Genomic DNA, 21,272 nt, shown 5'->3' on the forward strand with positions numbered 1-21,272 from the left:
ATATAGTACATTACAAAATCAGAGGCCTACCTCCAAATTTTTTATTTTTGACAATAGTTGTACCAAAGTTCCACGAATGGGAACAATATTGCCTGTTGGCTTTATGTTAACTTTGTCGTGGAATACTGTAGTGCCTATCACATTGAGTCCCTTGCTGAAGGTCACAAAGCCAGACCAAGTCTGAAATAGGCAAGAAATAAATCTTTTTTTTTTAACCGAAATGGAAACCATAAACTTATTTTTAAAGAATTCATGCACAGCTACACAATCATGAAAGTTAAAATTTACCAACCTGTGCACCACCAAGTGTCATTAAAGAACCAATAGCAGTCAGGTTAGCAAGTAGAGTGACATCAGTGTGTCTGCTTTCCAAGAGTTCATCTGCTTCGTCCAAACAGTGCAAGAGGTCATCAGTAGTAGTTTCAGATTCCGCTAAGAAAAAATAACTATTCAGAACAGGTCTAATAGCCAGGACATCTGATACACCTAGAGCACCATAACTTTAAAATTGTCCCTTTGTACAGTTACCATTTTTCCTCATTTTAAATATAATAGTTATCCATTAAGAAAAAAAAAATCAGTCTGAAGTATTGCATACTTTTAAAATTATACTGTTTATTTAGCTACCTCTTTTGTACACAAAAGAACTAACAATCTGTATTACTTTAGGAGTCTAAGCATAAAGATTAGTTTACCTGAAATGCACCGAATGCCAGCGGCTCTTTGGGCCTAAAAATATTTTATTACATGTAAAGTATACTATCTGTATACTTCAGAAAAGAAATAAAGTATTTACATCAGAATGTACATTTAGAAGTCTTAATTGTAAATAAAATTAGAATTTACTGAATCTTACCAAGGTCCACATGCTGGAAGGCGAGGATCCTGGATTGCAGTTTAAAACTTCTATCTATACCAACACAGATGTAAGATATTATATAGTCACTCTCCAGCTGCATTCCTTGCATGTCTTTAATTGCAGTGCAGTTTGTGTCAGTGAAAAATGTTGGGAAGTAATGACCAGTCATGTCATCTGTGTAGAAGGTAATCTTGCCCTGTTAAGATTATACATAATGCACATTACTGAAAAACAATGCTCAGTTGCAATATTTGACCTCAACTCTCCTAGTTTACACAGCTATACAATACTAAGCTTTTCCTAAATTCAAGGAACAAGTCCTCATTTATTCATCTACTTTCAATGCACTAACTATATCCCACCGAGGCAGTGTGGCCCAAAATGAAAAACTTAAGTTTCTCCTTTTAAATTTAGTAATTCACAGAAGGGGTTACTAGCTCCCTTGCTCCCAGTATTTTAGCCACCTCTTATGACAGGCATGGCTTATGGAGGAAGAATTCTATTCCAATTCCCTGTGGAGATGAGAGGAAATGAACCAGAACTAGTAAGAAAATAGAAAACTCAGGGGGGGGGGGGGGTGTATACATATGCCTGTGCAATAAGATCACAGTAAACAGGTGATTTCAGAATATGCAAAACAACCACTGTGAAAGAATAGAGAAATTCCAAGTGCTTTCGTGACTACTTACATTTTACTACTTACATTTTACATTTACTTAGAATTTTAAAATTTATTATTTGTCCAATGTATTATTAAATTCTTCCCAAATTCTATTAATTATAAATTTATATATATATATAAAAAAAAAAAACAGCAATCCTACCATCATGTAACAATTACAGGCTTCTGTTTTATACTCGCTTGGCAGGACACTAGTACCTCCCTGGGCAATTGGTCTATCAACCTACTACCTACTTTTTATTCATTTTTACCTATTCTGAATGCTGGGAGCACAATTTTTTTTTATTTTATCAAGGAATTTTGCAGGTTACATTAAAAAGAAATGTTATATTTAAAAGAGGATAAAGTATTACTAATATTGGATCAAGCAAATTAGTCAAATGACTTGAGTGGGAGGAATGAGTTATTAAAAACAGTTGAAATTAAGATCACTAGTTTCAAGGTACATCCCTTGAAGGGCTGGGTAGTAAGTAAATCTTCGTAGGTTATTATTTAGCAGTGACTAACTTCCTGATTTTCATCACAGTGATACCCTTGTACTGTTTCCTAGATGCTGGTGAGGGGTTCCTGGTCTAAGAAATTACCAAACTTTCCATTCCTTTCAAACCCAATTTCCTCACAAATGCGATATGCCTGCTACAGGTTTAGTACTCCCCCACCAGCAATAATAATCAAGAGCATAAAGCAATGTTTTCTCCAATACTTAAAAAAAAAATCAATGTGGATCAACATACCCCTTGGGCAATAAATATCAAATTTTCCAGGTTATCAAATGTCAGGACACCAACTGAACAGCAAGCACCAAAGCCTTTGAACTTCATTCTCTGCCACTCCCTCAGCTGGCGATCTGCAACGTTGAAACTTGTGTAAGGCAGTGTTTACTACGACAAACGTTCTTTACTTTGACAGTTCCTGCTTTAACATTGGCCCTCTCCCACCAAAGCAGGGTGAAGTTTCTTAATTTTACGTTCAAAAATTCATATGGGAGTTACTAGCCCCCTTTGCTTCTGGAAAATACTGTACCATCCAAAATCAATTTAAAAAAAAAAAAAAAAAAAAAAAAAAAAAAAAAAAAAAAAAACAAGTAGAGCTCATGCTAAGACTAGCATCGGATTTTTAACTAAAAATTACCCTTGTCACTAGGTCATTAATGTTAGAATTTACATTACAATTTCAGTATTACATTAAGAAAAGTCTTTGCACGAGGACACTCGAGAGCCTACTTCCAAACTTTGTTATCCAAGCACAGTACATTGTGATACTGAAATGCAAAACAGAATTGCCTTCCCCCATACCATAATGAAAAACTATTCCCAAAGGCCTGAATACTCAAACTACAAGATGTCAAAAATAGTGCCAGGACAAGTGAAAGTTTAGGGGAAACTATCACTACCTCTGCAGTTCAATTAGGCCAGCAAGTTGCTAACAGTGATAACATTTTTGTTCCAGACTATGGAACAATTTCTCCAGGCTGAGGGACTGATCATTTCAAAACAGTCTTCAAAGGTGATGGACTGATTACACCATCTTCACTTCTCTACAGCTCCTGCCAACTTTTCTGTACTCTACTGAAGACGCCTACTGTGTAGGCGTAATGTTTCAGAACAAAGATGCCTAACTGTTGCATGCGTCTTACCAGCTCCAGGATGGCTTGTCTAAAATTAAGAACAAGGCCTAGCAAAACTAGATGGAGCACCAGAAACTAGCAGCTTTTGGGTAGTAGCAGGTAAGGAACTGGCAGAAACACTAGATGTGGCCACCAGAGTTTACTAGTGGTCAGTGTTACCAGCAGGTCAATACCACTAAAGTAGGGATCAAACCACCAACACTACAATTAGTGGGAGCACCGAGAATTTCTTCCATAATTTCCATCTTAAGCCAAATATTTAATACACAAAAATCCCTACAACCTAAGCTGCCAAAGGGAAATAGGTGCTGAAGCTTGTCTGAAATTCTCTGCATAACCATGGGCTTTCTGCATGCAGTCTAGTGTAACCCATTTGTGTATAAACATGTTAAAACAGACCTACTTTTCTGACCAGTCACTAATCAAGCCACTGCAGTAAAAACCCAGAATTGCCAGAAGTCTGAAAATTTTTTATTATAGCAAGTTTAAGAACTAATTTAGCCAAGAATTAAGCTTTGGCCAAATATTATAAAGATTATCTAGTGTAAATTAAACTGACTCACTTGACCATCTATATATCTTAGGAACAGAACTGCCACTGATGGTCAGGATATAATTCTTTTCATCATGTTTGTCAATAAAGTGATGAACCTTCATGGCATCACCGTCAGGAAGTGCTTGAACCAAGCTTATAAAGTCCATCTCTGTGTCCAGCTGATACACTTCAAATCCTGCCTCCTGGAGAAAATTTCATTTCAATTAATTTTACAGCTTGGTTAAGTACTTAGAATTTAAATTAAAATTTTGGAGTTTTAAAGTTGCTGAATTTTGGAGGGTTTAATCCTATGATAGCTATACTTTTGAATCAGTGCCTAAATAAACTTGGCAAATCAATGAACGAATATAATTTCATTTAGTCAAGCTAGTCTATACTAACATAATATAGTGATGAATTCAACACTTGTGCAACACTTGTGCAACACTTTGGCATCTTCCTTCTGGAAACTGCATTGTGAGTGTTTTGCCAACCAGTGGCTTACTCGGTAGGAAAAGTTCCTTCAATAACTATTCCCAAAGCATTACACGAGCATCTTAATTCATCATCCTGTCTGTTCTCAACCATTTATCTAGTCTTAATATAGTATACTTGTTAAAGCAACACAGCATCAACAAATAAAATATTCTATTCTCTTTTATTCATTATCAACTTAAATTTATACAGTGGAACCTCAAAAATCGAACTGCTCCCAACAACAAATTATTTAAGTGTATTTTTGTAAGTAATTTTATAAGTATTTTTAAGGTCTGAAATGGACTAATCTAATTTACATTATTCCTGATGGGAATAAATTCATTCGGTAAAGGCACTTGAGCAGACTTCTGGACCGAAGAAAGTTAGATATTTGAGGTTCCACTGTATGTTGTTATTTCCTTATTAATCTTAAGTTTGCCCAAAATGCTCTGCATATACAGGGGATTTCAGCATGTACATCCAAATGTCACTCCTTTGTATAACCACTATTATGCCAAAATAAGAAAGAATTATGGAGGCTGGTAGTCACCAAGCCAAATTAAAAAAATTTACTTTAGCATTTTAATACAAGTGGATATGACTTGCCATATTACCGAATATTCATAGGGAAGAGCTGAATATTAGAGATCATGCAGTATTCGGGAAACTGAAAGCAATCAGATTTGATCCAAGGAATATGAAGTCAGCCCCCCATTTTCTTTGATCTGGGATCTTTTACCATCATGGCATTTCCCTTTAAAAGCATCTTACCATGTAACATTCTTATTGAAATTTATATGCAAATTTAGAAGATTGTGAATTTAAGGCACTTGATTAATGTGTGGCCCCCCTGCCCCCCTACGAGATGGTATAAATAGGGGTTTGATCAGAATCATCCTTCTATAATAAAAACTAAATAAGCTAGGAAATGCACAAGCTATTAGTTCTTGACATTATAAAAAGTATGGCCTAGAGCAACAAGAATGAATTTTACCGACATGAGTGTATAGTGTCAACTTCACATTTATAAGGCTAGTTCCAGTCTGAAAAAGTTAATTTTTTCTAACACATACCAATTAAATTACCCCATTCATTTTATGCAAGCAGTGAAAGCTAGTAAATGTTACCAATATTCCCTCAATCTTAATTTACACTAAAATAGTTTAAACTCAAGAATAGAATTTTTACGTACAGGAGACTCCAAGCCAAACACCAAGTAATAAGAGGTTTCACCATGTTTGAAACCAGTGATGTCTTGGACACCCCGCACCCTGAACTTGATGTCATCACGACGGTCAAAGTAGTTGTCTATCAAGACATACAACCTGAAGAGAGCTTTCATTTAATACTAGTGGAAAAAAAAAAGGCACTAGGTTAAATCTACCTAATGCAAAATAATGCATCACATGAAGGTTTAAATTCTCCTCAGGAAAGAATGTGCCATACTGGACTACTTTCAAAACATTGCAGCTTAGTATCCACTGCAAGTATGGTGTAGTTTTAAGTGTGCATTTTCAAAGTGTGTGGTGAATAAGGGTGCCTATTCTTCAGGCCCTAACACATTGGCAGTTTCTCACAGACAGGGTGATCCAAAGAAATAAACTTCATCATTCACTCAGTCACTGTCTTGTAGAGGCATGCCTACACTACAAGATGAACACCACTCCTTCCTTCATAGTGCAGGCACTGTACTTCCCAGCTCTAGGACAAGTCTGGCTAACTGGTTTATCAAGATATGATTTTGTTTGGAATTTTTAACCCCGGAGGGTTAGCCACCCAGGATAACCCAAAAAAAGTCAGTGCATCATTGAGGATTGTCCATTTCCATTGGGGTCTTCAATCTTGCCCCCAGGATCCAACCCACACCAGTAACACCCACGTATGTACCAGCTAGGTGAACAGGACAACAGGCATAGGGAAACTCATCCAACCTCTCCACCCTGCCAGGAATCGAACCCGGGCCCTCAGCATGTGAAGCGAGAGCTTTGCCAGCCAGCCAGCCAGGCCTCCCATCCCCCCCCACCCCAGCTTCCCTAATTCCCTTCATAAGTGTTACTTTGCTCACTCCAACTGCACATCAAATCAAAAACCACCGTCTCCACTCTCTTATACCCAACATGCTTGCTAAAAGTCCAGGTTCAGGAGATCCAATTAACACTAATACCACACGTGTCTTAAAAGAGGTAACCAACATGCTGGAAACGAGGTTAGTAACCCCTCCTGTATACATTACTAAATGTAAAAAGAAACTTTTGGGCCACCCTGCCTCAGTGGGATACGGCCAGTTTGAAATACATACATAAATATGCAGTGGATCCTCGGTTATCGGCCGTAATCCATTCCAGAAGGTCTGCCTAAATAACCAAAAACCAAAATATTTCCCATAAGAATTAACAGGAATATAATTAATCCATTCCAGACACCCAAAAATGCGTTTTTGGGTGCATTTTGTGTATGCAAAATAGTTGGTGTATGGAAGACAAGGAGGGGTTACCTCCTGTCTTTTACTGCCACTAGGACCAGCTTGAGAGGCACTGCACCCCTGGGGAGCGGGCGCACGCACACGCATGCACACGTGTACACACCACTGTCCACTCCCTGCCTGCCTTGAATGCTATTATGTTTCTCACTTTTTACCAAAGCAACTTTACTAGGCACTTTCTTTAGGCTCATGGTTGCTTATTTCACAGTTGCCCTCAATCAATAACCACAAAAAACAATGGATTATAGTGAAATGTTTGGATGAATGCATGGAGGCTTCCTCCCTCACCCAGAGACACAGCCAGACTGATTCACGAATGCGGCGGATGGATGCGTCCAATACAGCTGATAACAGAATTTCGGCCAAAAAAGCGGGCAAAAACCGAATTGGCCGATATCTGGAATGGCCGATAACCAAGGGTCCACTGTATATACAGTCTATACTCTGAAGGAGGGGCACTACTGTAGCAGTTTTATAACTAGTGTAAGTCCACTTCTGGCAAGAGTGATGGAGTGAAGGACTAATTTTTTCTTTTTCAAGCCACCTTGGTGGGAGATGGCCAATGTGTTAATAAAATAAAAAAAAATATATACGAGGATAGGGACAAAGTATACCTAGCAACCAAGTTTTACAAGTTACCAAACCTATTAAGGTCTGTATAAATAAAATATTTGTACTGTAATTTTAGACTTTACAGCTTAAAAAATTTAAGTTTGGGCAGAATGTTTAACAAGAATTTGCAAGTTTTGGCTAAAGCCAGAATTCTAATTTAAAAGTAAATATTTCTAGAGAATGCCTCAAAGCCTTGAAAATTCAAAAACCTATTCTTACCCGGCTTCAATATTAGGCGAAACGCTGGCTCGTTCACCTATAACCAGGTAAACTTTGCCACTGGCCTCAAACATATGTACTGCACTCAGCATCCCCAGGATGGTTATCTCCTGAGTGACAAGCCAGCGTCCAGTCTTCAAACTAGTGCACACTATAGTAACTACACTGCTTGAGGCAGAACCAAAGGCCATCCATAACAAATCTAGATGTACTGCAGCCTAAAAGCAAAAATATTGAGAAATTAGTAGTCAGTCCATGCTTAAGATTTTAAGTATGAATTTGCACAAGTGTAAAACTAACTAACCTCCTGATATTTTATTAGTTTTAGTGAAAAGTTGAGTGCCCTCTTTCCCCACCAAATTCTCCAGTGTATTAATTTCTAATCTACCATGATTAATTTGTTGGGGATTAAAACAATTTTACTAAAACCTAGTGACCTAGTCAATGAAAAGCTCCACAATGTCTATATAGGAAGGGCGTAGAATTATCAAAAAGAAGCTCTAAACGCACTAGGATTATTAGTGCTGGAAGGGTTTAGGAGTACCAATCTGCTTAAAAGGAAAGGGTAGGGGGCTCTGACTAAACTTTTTCAGGGGAGGGGGGGGGGGAATGACAGCCAAGGAGGACCAAGCTTCAACCCCCATAATACAGTCACCATCTAGTCATCCCAGTAATGAAACCTTACTATTCAGTTATCCTTGTAGGTTAAGTATACATAATTTACTACATTAGAAGGAACGAAACCTGCACCATAAAGTATTTTAATACATTCCTATATAATTACTTTTAAAACGGTTTAGAAAGACCAATCCTGCCATCACAAGATTCTCAGATTTGCCATAAAAATAGCAGTTTGACTAACAAATGAAAAGGGCACCTAAAGGGGTGGCTATCTGGTTGGAAGGAGGAGCTAATTTTGTTTAAGCAATGTTATTACTATTTTTTATCTGGGGTTGAAGCCATTCAGGCTTTCCTTCCCCCCCCCCCTCTCCTTGGTGCCACCCTTAAGCAAATGCTAGCACAAAGTTTATATAGATCGCACACATTCAAAACTACCAAATTTGTCATACAGAACCACATCTATAAGGAGATAGGCTAAAGCACTTTTCTGAAAAACCTCAAATTAGTTTGCAAGTTCTTAGGCACTGTCCTAGACTGGAGACCTGGAGAGAGTTCCGGGGGTCAACGCCCCCGCGGCCCGGTCTGTGACCAGGCCTCCTGGTGGATCAGAGCCTGATCAACCAGGCTGTTGCTGCTGGCTGCACGCAAACCAACATACGAGCCACAGCCCGGCTGATCAGGAACTGACTTTAGGTGCTTGTCCAGTGCCAGCTTGAAGACTGCCAGGGGTCTGTTGGTAATCCCCCTTATGTGTGCTGGGAGGCAGTTGAACAGTCTCGAGCCCCTGACACTTATTGTATGGTCTCTTAACGTGCTAGTGACACCCCTGCTTTTCATTGGGGGGATGGTGCATCGTCTGCCAAGTCTTTTGCTTTCATAGCGAGTGATTTTCGTGTGCAAGTTCGGTACTAGTCCCTCTAGGATTTTCCAGGTGTGTATAATCATGTATCTCTCCCTCCTGCGTTCCAGGGAATACAGGTTTAGGAACCTCAAGCGCTCCCAGTAATTGAGGTGTTTTATCTCCGTTATGCGCGCCGTGAAAGTTCTCTGTACATTTTCTAGGTCGGCAATTTCACCTGCCTTGAAAGGTGCTGTTAGTGTGCAGCAATATTCCAGCCTAGATAGAACAAGTGACCTGAAGAGTGTCATCATGGGCTTGGCCTCCCTAGTTTTGAAGGTTCTCATTATCCATCCTGTCATTTTTCTAGCAGATGAGATTGATACAATGTTATGGTCCTTGAAGGTGAGATCCTCCGACATGATCACTCCCAGGTCTTTGACGTTGGTGTTTCGCTCTATTTTGTGGCCAGAATTTGTTTTGTACTCTGATGAAGATTTAATTTCCTCATGTTTACCATATCTGAGTAATTGAAATTTCTCATCGTTGAACTTCATATTGTTTTCTGCAGCCCATTGAAAGATTTGGTTGATGCCCGCCTGGAGCCTTGCAGTGTCTGCAATGGAAGACACTCGTGCAGATTCGGGTGTCATCTGCAAAGGAAGACACGGTGCTGTGGCTGACATCCTTGTCTATGTCGGATATGAGGATGAGGAACAAGATGGGAGTGAGTACTGTGCCTTGTGGAACAGAGCTTTTCACCGTAGCTGCCTCGGACTTTACTCTGTTGACTACTCTGTTCTGTTAGTGAGGAAATTATAGATCCATCGACCGACTTTTCCTGTTATTCCTTTAGCACGCATTTTGTGCGCTATTACGCCGTGGTCACACTTGTCGAAGGCTTTTGCAAAGTCTGTATATATTACATCTGCATTCTTTTTGTCTTCTAGTGCATTTAGGACCTTGTCGTAGTGATCCAATAGTTGAGACAGACAGGAGCGACCTGTTCTAAACCCATGTTGCCCTGGGTTGTGTAACTGATGGGTTTCTAGATGGGTGGTGATCTTGCTTCTTAGGACCCTTCCAAAGATTTATGATATGGGATGTTAGTGCTATTGGTCTGTAGTTCTTTGCTGTTGCTTTACTGCCCCCTTTGTGGAGTGGGGCTATGTGTTGTTTTTAGTAACTGTGGGACGACCCCCGTGTCCATGCTCCCTCTCCATAGGATGGAAAAGGCTCGTAACAACCTTCTACGAACATCAAAGAATAAAACTTACTACAATTTTATCAATGTTGTCATAGCTGTGACCAAGCTGGAATCTTGCAAAGCTCTTTAGTTTGTAGTCTGGCTGGGTCAGCTCCAAGATAGACTGCCATCCATCCCTGTCGAGAAAATTTCAACATTAAATTTTATCCCAGGTGTAATGTGCCGTTTAACCTATGAAATTCTTTAGCATCTGCCATGACCCAAAATTAATTCCTTTGATGAGAGAGCAAGTTCAATCAGTTTGAACAATATATGAAAATTCTTTAGAGGCAAAGTTATGGCTGGATGACTTCCTACTCATTTATAGTCATTCAGATTTTCCCAAAATGCCTTGCCTTGCTGGCAACCCATATGAAAAAAAAACACTAATACAAATCCTATGCAAATAGGAATCTAGGCTCCTATCACCATTATCAATAGGCATTTACAGTCAAGATATGAAGATATAAATTACCAGCACTGAGTTAACACCAGTTAGACATAAGTTGCATTACCTCAAAAAGACATTGCTTAGAAAATATTCTGCAAGTTTCATAGGGAAATAGTACAGTTTCCCCCAACTCCATCAGAGACCATAAAAAACTACTTACCATTTATTACTCAAAACCCAGAAATATTGTTCATGAGCTTTTAGGAAGTGATGTCCACTAACACCCTCCAGGGATGAAGCATTAAATTCATTGGGGTCGTAGAAGTTGAAGGAATATAACAGAGCATTGGTAACCTCCATTGAAGTGTAGAGGTCTGAAAAATGAATCTGTATTAGCGATCAATATTAATATTTATGTAGCTGAATTACCTTGAGTGTGTTTGGGGGGGGGGCCAATGCCCCCAGTCTGGTTCGTGACCATGCCTCACTGTGGCTCAAGGCCTGATCAATCAGGCTGTTACTGCTAGCAATACAACATGAACCACAGCCTGGCCATTTGTAGAATTTACAGAGCACTTTGACCATGTAGGTTACCCAGTGCTTATGCCAATGTAGCTAATAAACCACACAAAAATACATATTGAAACACTCGCACAAATGTTATACCAAGCTACAATAACCAGCATCAATTAAAAGCCTTGAGAGGACAGCTTACACTTCCTTTCAACACAAGCCAGTCACCAGCACATGGGGGTCTCCCTGAACTAAAAATATAACCCTGTCAAACAAATTTTGTGATGGTTTTAGGCAAAAAATTCTCAGTTATGATAGTGAAGCTTGCAAAGTTAGGTGTATTTCCATCCACAAATGACAAGGTAGTTTGAACATTAAGCACCAATAGTATAAGAAAGTCCTCAATGACACTGACTGGCAATTTATGACCAGATGTTTGGCAAGGTGGGGGAGGAACAAGGACAAGTAAGGATGGAATACAAGGATGGGGGGGGGGGGGAGAGTGGTTAGTAAATTTAAGTGACCTTCCTTTTTTAAAATGCAATGACTTTCTTGGGTTATCTTGGCTGGCCATCCCCCGGGTTAAAAATCCCAAATTTTATCTAGTATTGGGGAAGGAAAGCTGGAGGGGGTGGGTGGAGGGCAGAGAAAATGCACTGTGGCCATGGAGTTACGTACTGGCACAATTACGTACCATGAAGTAAAAACGGAAGGTGAAAAGGTTTGGTTTGCCCATTAAATTAGTTTATTTGAAAGGGAGGGTAGGTTTAGTCCATAAAATGAAGACTTGCCAGAGTAAATGAACTTTGAAGGGTGCTCTGAAATTCTGAAATTTCTCTAGTATACCACTTTTTAATCAAAGTCTTAACTCAGTTTTAGGCTAACTAAAATTTTAGCAATGTACTGGAATAATAAAAGGTAAAATCTTAAAAATGCTGCACAAGTTGGACAGCTTATTAACCGTTCCTGGAAATAAAAAATTCACATGCTGCTCCATACCTCTCTTGAACTTGCGAGTTTTTGCAGTAAAGGCTTTTTCAAAGTACAAGTCTGCTAGATCTTCAAGGGTCTTCATGAAGTCATCAAGATCAGCTAGAGTATTAAATTCACGATCAGATACAGCATCCATCTATGGTGGGAAAAGTTAGAAATTTAGAATTACAGTTACTTTGCCATTTTAACTTTTAAGTTTGTAGAAAAAGATTTTACAAGGACTATAGTGGAGAAGAGTCACTGACTTGAGTTATCCTATGTAATCTACACGTTACTATTATGGGAGAGCGCTAAACCCATAGGATTATACAGTGCATGTGGGGGGGGAAAGGTATTCAGGCTTAATTCAGGGAACTGGAGCACAGATCCAATTCCCTAGATCAAGAGCCTCTCACCAGCAGCATGGAACCTCCCTTGAGGGGTACACACATTATGATAATTTATGTGACTGTACCTGAACCTAAATAAACTAAGGCAACAAGTTTTAATAAAAATGTCCTGGGTCTAGCATAAAATTTTTTTTTTTTTTTTTTTCTCTCTCTCTCCAAGCTATAAATATCCATGCATTCACTAAAGGGACCCCATTTTTATTCAAGCCACTCATAATGAACATTAACTCACCAGGTCTTGTATGGAGGGTAACTCAGACATGGCCATGTGCCAGTCTGCATCAGTGATTGATGTCTCAGTCAGTGAGACTGTATACAGCAAAAAAAGCCCCAGAATGGTGACTATGCCTTCCCAGCCTTTTATCCTGCCCATCTTGCCACTGCTGTACAAAAAAGGGAACAAAGTATGAAAAGAACAGACATCTTAATAGCAAGTTAGGGGTACATAACGCTTATTAACTAGAACCCATAATACAGGTTAATGACACCCAGGGACTAGCTGGGAGGGATTATTAAAATGGACCTCAATGGAAGTCACTAACTTTTTTTTTGGGTTATAAGTTTCTCTACACATGTCCAAATAATAATAAATATACTGCTGTGTATGATAATCTATAACTATTTGTATATACCTGAAAAAATTTACTTGCCATTACACAATTTCAAAATTTACCACTGCCCACAGGATGGGCAAGAGGTGAATAAAGATATTAAACTAAACGACAAATTAATCCACCGAGTGCAAGAGCAATAACTTGGGTACTATTTTAAGTACGGTGGGCAAGGAGGCCGCTTATGAATGCATGGCGTACAAGACTGGGTGAAGGGGTACCACAAAGACTAGCAATTATTTATGCTAAAAGTGGGGAGAGGGTTAAGATTCTAATGCCATACGGGTCATACAGCACCTGTGGTAACAGGAGTTCGTTTAACATCTTTATTATGCACCCCGTAACCATCCTGTGGACTGTAGTCAAAAGATTAGAGGTATATAATGTGTCCAGGGACTGGACTGCAGACAAAGGGGAATGGGGAGAGTTAATTTTGATCCTGGGAACGGGAGCTCTCTGGATTAAAGCCTTTCACCAACAAGCACCTTCCAACATCCCCAAACTGCAAGAGATTATATTTCCAAAGCACCAAACCCATGGGAATCATACATGGTGAATGGGAATTCATTATGTTGTAGCCATGTCATGGGAAAAGTAAGGAAAGTTAATTTGATCAAGGAACATCCCTGGAAGATCCCCTAGGTATCAAGGAACCTCCCCAAAAAAAGAACCTAAAGCACTGAGGAACCTCCTTGATGGGTTAACCCCCCTACAGCATCAGGAGTCTCTAGGAACTAACCCCCTTGCAGCAACAAAACTCCCCAAGGGCAAAACCCCAGCAGCATTAAGGAACCACCCTGAGGAACCTTTTGTGGGGTATTAAGGAACCCTTCCAGCATAAAGGAAATCTTCCTGAGGAGCTAAACCCTCCTCCTTGCAACCCCTGCAGCATCAGGGAACCACTTGGTGGTTCCCTGATGCCGCAGGGTCGAGGAACTTCCTACTGGCTAAGCCTCCCCTTTCTCACCGGCATCAAAGGAACTTACTCAAGGACATCCCTCGGTAATTATGGAATCCCGGTCTCTGTTGGACACTACCAATACCGATTCCTATGGATGTCTATTAGGGTGGCTTTATCATGAACCTTTTCTACATTGTGCAATTTAGGAAAACCTAATGATATCCTACGAAACAACCAGATTAGAATTTCTGGTAGTTCAGGACTACTCTTGAAGCAGTTTGTAACCTGTACAGGTTTACTCCACCAGCAGTAGATTTAGAGCTGGCGCACCTTTCAGTCGATTAGTCAGGTTCGCTCTACAAGTTTACACCATTTGATGCAGGACGATATGGGGGCTGGAGTAACGTGTTTAATACTATTTATTATTTATTTAATGTCTTTGCAAATACACAATGTACTACACATGAGATTTTATATTTACAATAATGGGTTGCAATGCAAAGAGCCTATTATGCCTAGGCATTATGGGCCAACTTAACATTATTGGCTTACAGACTACGTAACACTAAGAATTAAGTCATAGTTGTACAGCAGAATATTAATTATATCAGTTGTACAGTAGATTATTAATTGTAAGTGAATCTAATTTCCACAAGACAAAAGATATATTCATATATTCAAAAACTACTTTTTGTGAAAATGATTAAATTATATTCCAGTCAACAATGGATACAAGGTTCAAAGTGATTGTTGAAATTATGATGTGGGAGTACCTAGGGTGATTAAGTAGCTTTTAAGAAGAGAAACTGATTTTCAGACCTGGTTACTTTAGCATCTTCTGGTAATGAGTTCCACATTTTGGGGCCCTTTATGTGCATAAAGTTTTTTTTACACAGTGTGATATGGACACGAGGTATATCAAAGAGATCTGTGTCTTGTGTTGTGGTCATGTGTCCTGTTTAGGTTGGCGAGGAAAAGTTCGAGTGGAGGGTTTATCTTTGCGTGTATTGTTCTGTGTATGTAGTAGGCACATAAGTATGGATGTTCTTAATGGTGAGCAGATTCAGACTTTCGAAAATTGGTGGAGTATGCTGGCAGGAGTGGGAATTTTTTATTCTGATTGCTGCCTTTTGCTGGGTTATTAGAGTCTTCGGTAATTGAATATTGTTGATTTCCATGCACAAATTCCATAGGCGAGATAAGGGTAAACGAGTGAATGGTACAGTGCCAGGAGAGCTGATTTATATCAAGTCTTCCAGTTTTTGACACAAAATTTGCAGCATTATCAGACAACTATGTCTGGTAGCCCAAAATTACAAGGAAAGGATTTCCTTGAAACAGTCACTACATTAAGTTCCTACTGTATACAAATAGTGAAAAGCCTATCTTTATACACTCTTCCCTACACACAAACACACCCCTTGTGGACCAAAATCATATTACCCTCACAGACTGTCAAAGAAATCAATTACAATAGGAAAGTCATAAGATTACATGTCACTTTACCAGTAACTTGTCCCTGGACACCATTATGTACCTCTAATCTTTTGACTATTGCCCAAAAGGATAGGTATGGGGGTGCATAACAGTTAAACTAACAGGATTAAACAAGCTATCAGCATCTATATACAAACCTCTAAATATATATTTATCCTTGTAAACTTCCATTAGCACTCAAAAAAAAGTTTAGCGCTCGGTTTGATTGCACAATGGATTTTATCAAATGAAAAGCTCAAGGTGCCTAAAAATGCAAATGTGATTTTTCCATTATGGATGAAAAAAAAAAAACGATACCTACAATGTTCAAACTCTTGGCTCTTTGAATTTATAGATACAAATATAAAAACACTTACACTTCATCTACAACTGGTGAAGTATGTCAGTTGCAGGTAGGAAAAATTATTCACATGCTGCAGAATTAATTGGCAAAGTCACGCTGATGCACACCAACTTGCACAGATCTATGGAAACAAGTCTCCTAGTTTTTTCTGGGTTAGTCTAGGTAATTTCAATTGTACCTGTGTGTACCCGTGACAAACTTACTGAAGCATCATGGTAAGGTATGTGCAGCACTAGCAAATTCAAGTCAGTTGACAGTATGACCCAGTTTCTTTTTCCTCTCAAGCCAGTGGAAGGCTTCAGTCAGATGACCAAAAGCTCCAGCAATGGATTATCCTATGACTAGGACCTGCGTCAGGAAACACCTAGTTTCCTGACAAACCTAAACTCTATACTACGTACTTTATACCTGGGTGTTGGGGGGGGGGGTTTCAACGCCCATGGCCCTAATCCACCTCGTGGTGGATTAGGGCCTGATCAACCAGGCTGTTACTGCTGGCCGCACTCTTACAGACAAGAACCACAGCCCGGCTGGTCAGGTACCAACTTTAGATGTCCATCCAGTGCCTCGAAGGCGGGGGTCTATTATGTATGCTGGGAGACAGTTGAACATTCTTGGGCCCCTGACAATTGTGTTCTCTGTATTCATAGAGCCCCTACTTTTTATAGGGGGAGAAGGATGTTGCATTGGTTGCAAATCTGATAGCATAGTTAAATGCCATCTCCAGAAGACAGTTTCTCCAGAAACTAATTATCACGAGGATTCATTATTGATGAACCCTTCAGCATGCCACACGAGTGGTTCGAGAATCTCGAGTTTAATTCTTTGACAGGAAAGCAAGACATGAGCGTACAAATAAGAAGTCTCTCTCCTGCTCAGCAGACGGAGGATCAAATCTCCAACACCTCTTGCGCTGAATGACCCATATGGGTTAATCGCTCAACAAAGTAAATGTGCAGAATTCACGAGTAGTCATTATCTGACGGAGTTCATGGTTGATCAAGCCCTGATCCACCATGAGGCCTGGTCACGGACCGGGCTGCAGGGGCGTTGACCCCCATACTCTCTCCAGGTAAACTTCAGGTAAATCAAGTGGCTTACGTAAATTACATGACAAGAGCCGTCACACTTCATGGACATCAATGCCAGCCGCTTCACACACATGAACAGTCTTGCCCAATAAGCTGACAAATTTTTCACAGCAGAAGCCAGCAGCTAGAGTCAAGGGAGACTGAAGGTAGCCAGAACATTAAATTCCATTGAGGGGAGGGGGAACGCTAATCCCGAATGGGTAGTAAAGCGCCTGGGAGAATGGAAGGCCTTTCAAATTATTCAAGGAATTGGAGTAGAGGTCCAAAAAGTGGTGGCCAGACAGTGACTTACAGTTCATTCTGATCACGATCGACATTAATGAGACTGTATAAAGCTATTATTTTTTTTGTTACCCTATGTGCAAATGACCCCTCAAGGGAGGTTCCTTGACTGTTGAGGGGCTCTATCTAGGGAATTGGATCTGTGCTCCAGTTCCCTGAATACCTTCCATTCCTCCACCCCCCAACAGACGCTGTATAATCCCTACGAGTTTAGCGCTCCATGATTATGTACATATGGACCCTTCCTGGTGTTTAGTAGGCTTCCGGAAATTGTTGGTATGCTAAATTTGATATCAAAATGCTGCTTGTGCTAGGTTAGGCAAGATTTGTCAGAAAACACAAGTGTTTCCTGACGCTGATGACCCACAGCAGGCGGGAGAGATACATGATTACATACACCTGGAAAATCCTAGAGGGACTAGTACCGAACTTGCACACGAAAATCACTCGCTACGAAAGCAAAAGACTTGGCAGACGATGCACCATCCCCCCAATGAAAAGCAGGGGTGTCACTAGCACGTTAAGAGACCATACAATAAGTGTCAGGGGCCCGAGACTGTTCAACTGCCTCCCAGCATACGTAAGGGGGATTACCAACAGACCCCTGGCAGTCTTCAAGCTGGCACTGGACAAGCACCTAAAGTCGGTATCTGACCAGCCGGGCTGTGGCTCGTACGTTGGTTTGCGTGCAGCCAGCAGTAACAGCCTGGTTGATCAGACTGATCCACCAGGCGGCCTGGTCACAGACCGGGCCGCGGGGGCGTTGACCCCCGGAACACTCAGGTAAACTCTAGGTAAACAGCTGGAGCTTTCGGTCATCTGACCGAGGCCTTCCACTGGCTTACCCCTCCACCCCTTACAAAAAAAAGTATAATTATAACCATTTAATCTTAAAGTTTGTGCTGAGAGGACTACTTCGTGCCTGATTGCTAAGCACCCACAGTATGTGAAAGAGTATGCATTATCAAAAATAAGTGCGAAACCGAATGATAATGCAGGTTATGGAGTTATGTTGCGAAGACGTTTTAGTCGACTAAGCACTATTAATTCACACACGAGACATAGGCATCTATGGGGGTTTGAGAGAGGTCCTAACGAGAAAAGTGATGTAATCATGCGAATAGCCACCCGAGTAAGGTTAGGACAGTTAGGTCCTGAGAAATTAGATACAAATGTATGCAATACCGAGCAATGATGTATAAGTTAGGACAGTTAGGCGATTGCACTGTGAGAATAAGAGTAATGTTGCTAGAATTATCAACAATTGTTAAGTAAAAGAACACATGCTCAACTAATGTTCTCCTGTGGCAAAGTTTCGCTCTCCTGAAGAGCGAAACGTGGCCCCCATAAAATGTCTTAATAGTTGAACGAGCATCTTTTTACCTAACAATAAGTCAGTAGATCTCGACAGTGTTGCTCCGTTAAAGTTCTTACATGAACATCTAATACAAGCAGAGACAAGTTGAATAACTAATGATTATCATCACCAGAGAGGCTTATTGGGGCCTGGAGGAAATTAATGGGGGGCTGAAGCCCCCCTTGGCACCACCAAACCCAACATACCACCACATTAACACTCAAAAACCGGCCCAACATACCTCCTCAGACAGGGAGAAGCTCCAGACTGACCACTTGACTGACACTACACCAGAAATAAGTCTAGTTATGCCTACCACCCTTGACACGCCATCACAACTGCCTGTACTTGTCATCGGTTCTTAAATAGCTAGTTCATGCTTAACGTGCTAAGAACAATAAGATAAATGTCAATAATTGTCGTAGTAGATAATTCAAGGCTATATACACAGAGGTGTATGTCTCTCAGTGTATATACACTTAGAGTTTAGGAGGTTAGAGTGTTTTTGACAAGTGGTGTACAGGTGACATTGCAGCCTCAATGACCCTTGTATTGTTCGCATCGCTATTGTGCCGTGCGGACAGGCTGCGCAGTGGCTCCTGATACAACGGGTTTACTGCGCAGTTTTCCTGTTTTGTGCATACAACATGGCGGATCGCATTGGACGCCGGGTGAGCACTGTTTGCGTGGAATTGGTGCGTGGCACGCTTACAGGAACAACCATGCACGTGTTACTGCATGCCATCATCAGTGAGGTATATGGAATACCGACCGAAGAATTATATGGAGTAGCAGTCAATGGTGTGTCGAGAATTTTCATCAAGTTTAAAGACGCAGGATTCTATACAAGCATAGTCAACAAATATCAAGAGAAGAGGCTGGCAGTGAACACTATGGTGGAAGTCTGCTTACATGATGTGTCCAGCTATGTGACGTGGGTGAAAGTACGAAACGTGCCTTTTGAGGCGACGGAGCATGATGTGACGGCGGTGTTTAGCAGCTATGGGAAAATCCACTCAGCAGTGATGGGGGTGTGGCAAAATGGACCTTATGAGGGGCTACCTGAAGGATCATTTACGCTGAAAATGACGTTGAGGCAGTCAATTCCATCATACGCATTTATGGAGGTCTTCCGAACGCAGGTCTACGTGTACTACTCAGGGCAGCGGAAGACTTGCAGATTATGTGGTTCTTTTGAACATATGGCGGCCCAATGCTATAAAAAAGCTGGACGGAGGGAACAGGAACCAGTGATCTTACATCAGAGGAATGCTCTGGAGGTGTCGGAGGAAGGAGTAAGGCCAAACAAGATTCCTTGCCGATGGAGTGACGAAGTGGACAGGGCTGAGGCGACTATGGAAGAAAGTGTAACACTATCAGTTGATAAGGGACAGACGACATCGACGTCTGATGAGGAGGGTACGGGCCAACAGGATGGCTTGCTGGAGGAAGTACTTAGTTCCTTTTTGCATGACGTTGAAGAGGGACAGGTGGATGAAGGGTGTAACCTGGTGCAGGCAACTGTGCAGCAAGATCAGGAGGTTAGGAATACTGTGTGCACTAATGTTAATGTGCACAACGTTGTGGCAGAGGTCCATAGGGCAGAAAAGACAGGTGACGAGGTGTGTGGGGAGGGGAGTTCTCGTAAGAGAACTGCAGGAACGTCTGAGATGGACGATGTTCTTACTCCAGGACAAAGAACAGGAGTAAAATCTTGGAGAAAGGATGTATGTCATAAGGGGAAAGAGGGAAGGGGTAATGTAGGGTTTAATGGTTCTAGGGATAATGAAGGGATAGGGGGGGGTAAATAAGCAAGCTGTCAAGAAAGATGCCATACAGCAGGACGGTATAGGAGGGTGTGTGCTAAGAAGAAAGGGTAAACCACCACTTTTAAAATAATTCACGATAGTAACTGTAAATGTAAATGGATTGAAGAATGAAGTGAAACGAGTATGGATGGAATGGTTTTTGAGGAGATATAATGTGGATGTATGCTTTATACAAGAACATAATTATAAGATAGGCTGTGCTTTGGCATTAAAGGGTTATAAATTGTATGTAAGTGGGTCTGTTAGGTTAAAAGGGGGAGTGGCAGTGGATGTGAAGGAAAATAGTCCCTTACGTATTATAAAGTGGGAAGAAGGGGGGGGGGAGGGTAGTGAGGGTGGATGGTGAGTGGGGAGCATCTAGAGTATGTTTCATTGGGGTTTATATGCCAGCAGAGAATATAATCAAAGTAAAAGAGGATTTTGTGAGAGACGTTTTAGTGTATTTTTTAAGGGGTTTACCTCTAGTAACTGTAATTGGGGGGGACTGGAACTGTTATAAGGGGGGGGGACGTGGAGCCAAGGGGGGCGGGTTGTGTATTACGGTCGTTACGCAATGTTTTACAGGATGCAGGGGTGAGGGACGTGGAGGGGAGTGGGGCTTGGAGAGTGGATTACACTTTTGTTAGGAGAAATTATTCAGCGAGGTTAGATAGGGTTTATATAACGGAGGCAGTTAGGGTAGGAGGGGTAAAAACAGTGGACGTAGGGTTTTCGGATCATAGGGCAGTTTTGGTAGAACTGGATTGGGAGGGAGTGGTAAAGGTATATTCAAGTTTCTGGAAGTTAAATGCGAGGTTGGTGAGGAGTGAGGTGGTGAACGCAGAGTTTAGAGACTGGTGGGGACAATTGTGGAGGGCAAGGGATGGGGTAGGGAGTA

At 40.9% G+C, this 21,272-nt stretch overlaps 1 protein-coding gene across 3 annotated transcripts in view; it reads right to left on the minus strand.

The window, feature by feature from the left end:
* Positions 1-18,947, minus strand: part of LOC128691772 (uncharacterized) — a 58,660-nt gene extending 39,713 nt beyond the window's left edge. The window contains exons 1-12 of one of the 3 annotated variants that reach the window (XM_070100991.1): positions 18,808-18,947; positions 12,717-12,867; positions 12,102-12,231; positions 10,810-10,963; positions 10,230-10,335; positions 7,494-7,711; positions 5,373-5,505; positions 3,732-3,906; positions 2,276-2,388; positions 857-1,055; positions 293-432; positions 31-180 (exon numbers count right to left, since the gene is read on the minus strand). In XM_070100991.1, coding sequence (XP_069957092.1) covers positions 31-180; positions 293-432; positions 857-1,055; positions 2,276-2,388; positions 3,732-3,906; positions 5,373-5,505; positions 7,494-7,711; positions 10,230-10,335; positions 10,810-10,963; positions 12,102-12,231; positions 12,717-12,857 — 1,659 coding nt within the window. In that variant the 5' untranslated portion in view covers positions 12,858-12,867; positions 18,808-18,947. Of the gene's footprint in view, positions 1-30; positions 181-292; positions 433-856; positions 1,056-2,275; positions 2,389-3,731; positions 3,907-5,372; positions 5,506-7,493; positions 7,712-10,229; positions 10,336-10,809; positions 10,964-12,101; positions 12,232-12,716; positions 12,868-15,849; positions 15,869-18,807 lie in introns of those variants that run through there. The other 2 variants (XM_070100993.1, XM_070100992.1) reach the window with 2 other exon arrangements.
* Positions 18,948-21,272: the final 2,325 nt, after the last annotated feature.

The sequence above is a fragment of the Cherax quadricarinatus genome, chromosome 75 (assembly GCF_038502225.1).
Source record: "Cherax quadricarinatus isolate ZL_2023a chromosome 75, ASM3850222v1, whole genome shotgun sequence".
In the NCBI taxonomy this organism is placed as follows: domain Eukaryota; kingdom Metazoa; phylum Arthropoda; class Malacostraca; order Decapoda; family Parastacidae; genus Cherax; species Cherax quadricarinatus.